This window comes from Dendronephthya gigantea, unplaced genomic scaffold, assembly GCF_004324835.1.
Source record: "Dendronephthya gigantea isolate DGI-Jeju-01 unplaced genomic scaffold, DenGig_1.0 000010F, whole genome shotgun sequence".
NCBI classification, from domain to species: domain Eukaryota; kingdom Metazoa; phylum Cnidaria; class Anthozoa; order Malacalcyonacea; family Nephtheidae; genus Dendronephthya; species Dendronephthya gigantea.
In genome coordinates this window covers 3,495,728-3,501,777 of record NW_021163020.1, presented here as the reverse complement: position 1 = coordinate 3,501,777, position 6,050 = coordinate 3,495,728, and the positions used below count along the sequence as shown (strand labels likewise).

General features: G+C 38.5%; 1 protein-coding gene and 1 pseudogene across 1 annotated transcript; both read left to right on the top strand.

Annotated features, from left to right (window-relative positions):
* The first annotated feature begins 1,075 nt into the window (after window positions 1-1,075).
* On the top strand, window positions 1,076-4,022 carry LOC114518275 (annotated as a pseudogene).
* A 124-nt stretch (window positions 4,023-4,146) lies between these two features.
* LOC114518276 (glutathione peroxidase 2-like) lies at window positions 4,147-5,984 on the top strand. The gene is made up of 2 exons (XM_028538238.1): window positions 4,147-4,929; window positions 5,280-5,984. The coding sequence occupies exons 1-2, from the start codon at window positions 4,708-4,710 to the stop codon at window positions 5,529-5,531; spliced, it is 474 nt and encodes a 157-aa protein (XP_028394039.1). The 5' UTR covers window positions 4,147-4,707; the 3' UTR covers window positions 5,532-5,984.
* Window positions 5,985-6,050: the final 66 nt, after the last annotated feature.

Genomic DNA, 6,050 nt, shown 5'->3' with positions numbered 1-6,050 from the left:
TGACATCACGTGGAATTTCGAAAAATTCCTGATCGACCACCATGGTAACCCTAGAAAGCGTTATCCGCCGAGATTTCAGCCCATGAACCTCAAGGAAGATGTCCAGGAATTGATGAACGAATGTAAGAGGAGCAAAGCGCGCCATTTCCTCGCGCAGAAGCCATTTCATTAAAATTTTCAATATCCAGACGCGGTTTTGGCTTTCAAAACCGGAGAGTTTGTGAGACGACCATACTGGTCAAATTCTATTAGATCTAGCGTGTGTTATTGTGAATTTAAGTCGTTTGGGGTGTTGTAGGCGGGAAGTGTATGTCTATTTCTTTGTCTTTTTGAGATTAGTTTTTTTTAGTATTTTAGCATTAATTCACAAACAGAGAAAATTCCAACCCAACGCAAAATCTTGCCTGGTGGAAAGATGAAACTATGCATGCAGTAAGTTTTAATTGATCTTTACAGCCTAAATACATTGAATTTTAATAACGTTAAATAACTGATATTTCTAAGTTGATGAAGGCCTTGCTATAAACTGCCACAGCAGATAGTTTTGCCTGATGTTAAAACTTTATCGTTATGAAGTCTTATATGCATTCAACTTTGTAATGTGCGAGTTACTGTGCTTAGAATTTCATTAAAACAACGATTTTTTGTTGTATGTGTGTCTTAACTATTTGCAACAAAATTGTAGTTTATAACTCGAAGGGATTTGTTTCATGCAGGCAGGCCAGGTCTAGGGGGCAACTTTTTGGTAAATCCCTTCCTCCTCTGCCTTTCAGATGAATCCTCAAGAAGGATTTTTTGCCAAATCGACTTCTCCAACTTTTCAACGCTCGTGATGTCTTTAACCCTACTGATCAATACCTGACCTGTTTAAAATATCTGATGGAAGTAAACTTTAGGCAGGTTCTACCTGGCACCTGCATTGTCGGAGTAAGCGAAGCGAAGTCATGAAAGAGCTGAAACCAACATCGGACAATAGTTGGTTGTTTATATTTACGAAGTTAGCTGATTTCTATCAAAACAAATTGTCAAATACTCGTTATAAGACTTGAGCTCTTTTAAATTGAAGTTTTTACCCAAAACTCAGTTTATGTGATTTTTTCGACCATTCTAAAGTCGCATACAAGTGCAAAGCTATGATGAATTGATCATATGGTAGATCACCTAAATATGTTTACATTATTTGTAATCAGAAATGTGGCCAGACACTCGCATGTACTTAATTATCTCCGCTTGTTTAAACGAAAAAATCTAATTTGTCCCACTAAATATTTGAAGTCGATTAAAAACGGTTGATTTTACGCGGTGATCTTTTTTATATCGGCGTAAAAACGGCAAGGCGAACAAAGAAATTACTGAACCGTTTTATAATATAGACTGCTGAGTCTAGCGTATAAATATATATACGTGTCATTCTTCTGCGATATTTGGCACCGTGTTTTAATGGTGGGATTGTAAACTTCACTACATGCAGTTTAGTTAAAGTTGGCTTTTGAGGTAAGGCTCCTTTCGTGGTGTCGAAAATGGTTTCACTTAACTCTATAGTGTCCTTACTAACTGCAAACGATTTTTATGTGCGTTATCGATGACGATGGCTACCAGCCAAGATGGCGTTGTATCGAATTGCTCAACAACAGCGTCCGGAAAACGGACGTTTCACGATTTCAGTGACCAGCTACTTAAGGATGGAAAAAGCATATCTTTTTCGCAAAACGCAGGACAAGTGGTGATCATCACAAACGTCGCGACGTTTTGAGATTTAACCGCCGAACAATATTACCAAATGAATGCATTAATCGACGAGTTCAACACACCTCTGTGTCCGTTGAAAGTCTACGGAGTTCCGTGTAATCAATTTGGAATGCAGGAGCCTGGCGTGGGAAACGAGATTTTCAATTCAATCGAGTATGTAAGGCCAGGTAATGGCTTTAAGACGAAGATGGATCTGCTGGTGAAACGGAAAGTGAATGGCAAGAACGAAGATTCACTTTTCACCTGGCTTAAGGTAAAGTCTAAAAGCTTACGTTTTGGGTCGGTAATGCTCCGTATAGCCTTTGAGAGCTTCTTTGGACCTTACTCTGAAAATAGTAATGAATAATAATAACTCATTCGGTGAATTGAAAGTTATAAAGATTAAAATGCAATCTACTGGTAATACCACATAATACGCGCCACCGAGCTTAATGCGCGAATCCTTGTAAACACAATTTGCTCATTAGCATTAGATCCGGTTCATGAGAACTACACAGGGTTTGAAAGGATCGTATAAAACTGTATTTTAGATGCGAGGTGCATATATAATCCTTCACTTTGCCATCTGAACTCAATCAAAAAAACATAAAATGCTATAAATTAAAAAGCTTCAGAACGACCGCAAAAAATCGTTCTGGGGTCAAATTTGACCGCATGGATAACAATCTCTTTGGGGGGGTGGGGGAATGTTCTCTAAAACGAGTCTGAATTGACAATGTATTACCCAAGTTAGTCAGGCCAGGCGTATAATAGGAGATAATTTCAGTCCAGGGAAAAGGCGCTTTCATATAAAAGAACATACTACAAAAGGGTAAAACAGTCAGTCAACTACATGGTGCCAATTATTATATATCATACCTTCTTTTTTTCCAGTCCCTCTGTCGAAATCCTTCCAACCTAATTGGGGAACGAGACAAACTTTTCTACACTCCGATTCGTACCACGGACATAAAATGGAACTTTGAGAAATTTTTGATCGACCATAAAGGTCGCCCTAGAAAACGATACACACCTCTGTTCCTTCCACGGGACATGAAACAAGATATACAGAAGTTGGTGGACGAATGTAAGAATGGGAAAAAACAGAAAGTTGTATTTGAAGACGTTTTCCAAGATGAAACGTATTAAACTGTTGGTATGCTATGTACTTTTCGTTCTAACGAGGTACAATAGTTTTCTCTAGGATTGAAAGTCCAAATGTGACAAATAACATGCTTTGTTTAAAAGATTACAATGGATGTTATCACACAAGGCTCTCATAATACATCTGCGATATCCGGCCATCCATTGTTGGTGTTCTTTTGGGGCATAACTGTTGGTGAAAGGATTCTCTTCGTTGATAACCGACAATGGATGATAAAAAAAGAAGATATAGATATAGGAAATCAAAAGAGTGAATCTTGAAGAATGAAGGATGCTGATAGTATCTTGTAGCTATTGTAATAATGTTTTCTAGTTCTGAAGTCACAAGGAAGCCATCTTGCGCAAACATTTGCAAAGTGTGATTGTCGTCGAAACAAAATTAATTAGCTTCATTGGAGGAAAATGTTTCGTTTCAACGTTAATTATGTTTCCCTGGTATAATTCCCGTAGCGGAAACTGGTTTCTTCCTTTCACCTTTAAAAACATGGCAAACATTCGAAGTTTCGAGCTTCAAATTTCTAATTTGCCTAGGCTTTCGAGACAATAACTATTGTATATACATAAAGCTTGTCATTGCTGTTAATTCTAAGCAGATGAAGGCCTCACTATAAACTGCTGTATCAGATGGTTTGGCCTGATGTAAAAACTATATCATTATAAAGTCTTTAATGCATTCAACTTTATAATGTGCGATAGTAAAGTTGCTTAAAATTACATCAATTCAAGAAGGGCCATGCATATTGTCATAGTATAATTAGTATTCGTTGATTTATGCTGTAATGTACTGATGGATTTTCTAGTTTCTACAAAGCATGCATCACTGGCAGATCTGAAGACGAAAATGTGTCTCTGGATTCTGATTTGGGTTTAGGTCTTCTCGGCTAGCTCGTTTCAATACCTGCCAATCAACAGAATCAAGTGTCAATGACTGTCAATGAAAAACCTCTTTTGCGAATTTAAAATCAGTGAGAACAGTTCTCAATGTTGTGCTATTTTTGTCGGCAAGAAATGTTTGTCTCTAGCGGAAACATGTCAAATTAATGCTCTTTCGCTGACAGAAATCTGAAATCTTAGTCAAAAGGTTATGAAACCTCTCAAGTCGCGTCTGGTTTTACAGGATATATTTACAAGAGCAATAAAGCATTTAAAAACATTCTTTCTTCATGTCTGCGAAGTCGTTTACTTCATGAATATTTGCAATAATCGTTTAAAAATTTTGGTGAACAAAAACTACAAGTTCTCGTGTCAGTTTGTATCGATGTACATGCATGCTGCGGGCAGATAAAGCTTGATATGACCATATGATATGACTCAGTCAACAATGTCGTCAATCAATGGAGTTATTTCCTAATCTACACATACCTCAAATATCTATGACTATACGGCTATATCTAACAGAAAATGACACCTGTTTAATAAGTAAGCAGATCTTTGTATAAAGCGTATAGACGTGTCTTTGTTCAGCGACGAACGGGTCAGGCTGTTGTGTGTTAGGGTGCTCTGTGATTCCAAGCGTCTTGTGTGTGGTTGTCATCAGTTGACGACACGTTGCCGTTTATGTAGTGAAGAATGAAGATGCTTCATAGATGCTTTGCGTCTATAGTATTCGCTACAATTTTGTTTGCTTTGACGAGCAATGCTTGTAAAGATGGTCTGGTCTCGACTTGCTCAAGAGGAAAGCGCACGCTCCACGAGTTCAAAGATCAGTCACTTCTGGGAGATAGGAACATCTCGTTCTCGCAAAATGCAGATCAAATCGTCATCATCACGAACGTCGCGTCGTTTTGAGGCTTTACCGTACCACAGTATCACCAAATGAATGCATTACTTGACGAATTCGACGACGCCGTGTGTCCTTTGAAAATCTACGGAGCCCCGTGTAATCAGTTTGGTCTGCAAGAGCCTGGCGTAGGAATTGAAATAGTGCATACAATAGAGTATGTGAGGCCAGGTCACGGCTTCAAGCCGAAGTTGGATTTGTTGGCAAAACGTGATGTCAATGGGAAGAATGAAGACGAACTCTTCGCCTGGCTTAAGGTATGTGCCCCTTACATCACGTTTCCTCTTGGCTGTTTCAAATAGAGACCTCAGGCTCAATTCCACATATTGTGGAACGAAGTCCGCTTGTCATTAAACTTTGATCTTTATTGCGAAGGTTACAAATTTTTTCGCACTAGAAGTGTTTAGTACAGGAAGATGATAGGAAGGAGAATTGCCTCTGGACTTTGCATGCCGATATAGGTGAAGGAAGTATGCTAATTTCAATATATCAAGCACGGAAATAATCGTCTTATTAGGTGCCCTCGACACCGCAGTATTTGGTGTTTAGTCGACAAAGTAATGCTGAACTAGAATTGCGTTTAAACCTATGACCTTATCTCTTATAGTCTCTGTGTCCAAATCCTTCCACCATGATCGGCGATCCGAGCGGTTTTTACTTCTCTCCAATTCGCACCACAGACATCACGTGGAACTTCGCGAAATTTCTGATCGACCATCGAGGACGTCCCAAAAAACGATACGAGCCGTCCTTCAAACCGCTGGACATGAAGAAGGACATACAGGAATTGATGGACGAGTGCAAGCAGGCCAGAAAACATGAAGGAATCTCTCGTGATATCTTCCAAATTGATGTTTAGTTTGCACACTTATAGTAAGACAGCCTCACACTTAGTAAATCTGGTCCGTAGTTAGACCGCTTAGTTGGGGGGGGGAGCTTGTTATATTCATATACAGGGTGTGTCAAAAAAACGCAACGCTTAAATATGCAAGAATATTAATATTGTTCTAATGGCAATATAACGTAATTTATAACGTTTACAACGTAAAAACAACGAAAACTTTTTGTTCTGTTGTCAGCTGCATCATAGCTCAGCTAAAATGACTTTTAGCATTTTAAATGAAGGATTAAGAGCCATTTTCAATTCCCAGAAGTGCTTATCTATTGCGCTTTAGAGCTGTATTAATGTTCTTGCATATTTAAGTGGTTGCGGTTGTTTTGAGATACCCTGTACTGTATACAGGGTGTCTAGAAAAAAACGCAACCACTTAAATATGCAAGAATATTAATATTGTTCGGGTTTGCACCACAGTTCAGCTAAAATGACTTTTAGCTTTTTAAATGAAGGATTAAGAGCCATTTTCAATTCCCAGAGGTG

Excerpts from the sequence above, each read along its gene's own strand:
- LOC114518276 (XM_028538238.1), top strand. The coding sequence starts at position 4,708 with ATGAATGCATTACTTGACGAATTCGACGACGCCGTGTGTCCTTTGAAA. Across the intron at positions 4,930-5,279 it reads AACTCTTCGCCTGGCTTAAG|TCTCTGTGTCCAAATCCTTC; the intron begins GTATGTGCCCCT and ends TATCTCTTATAG.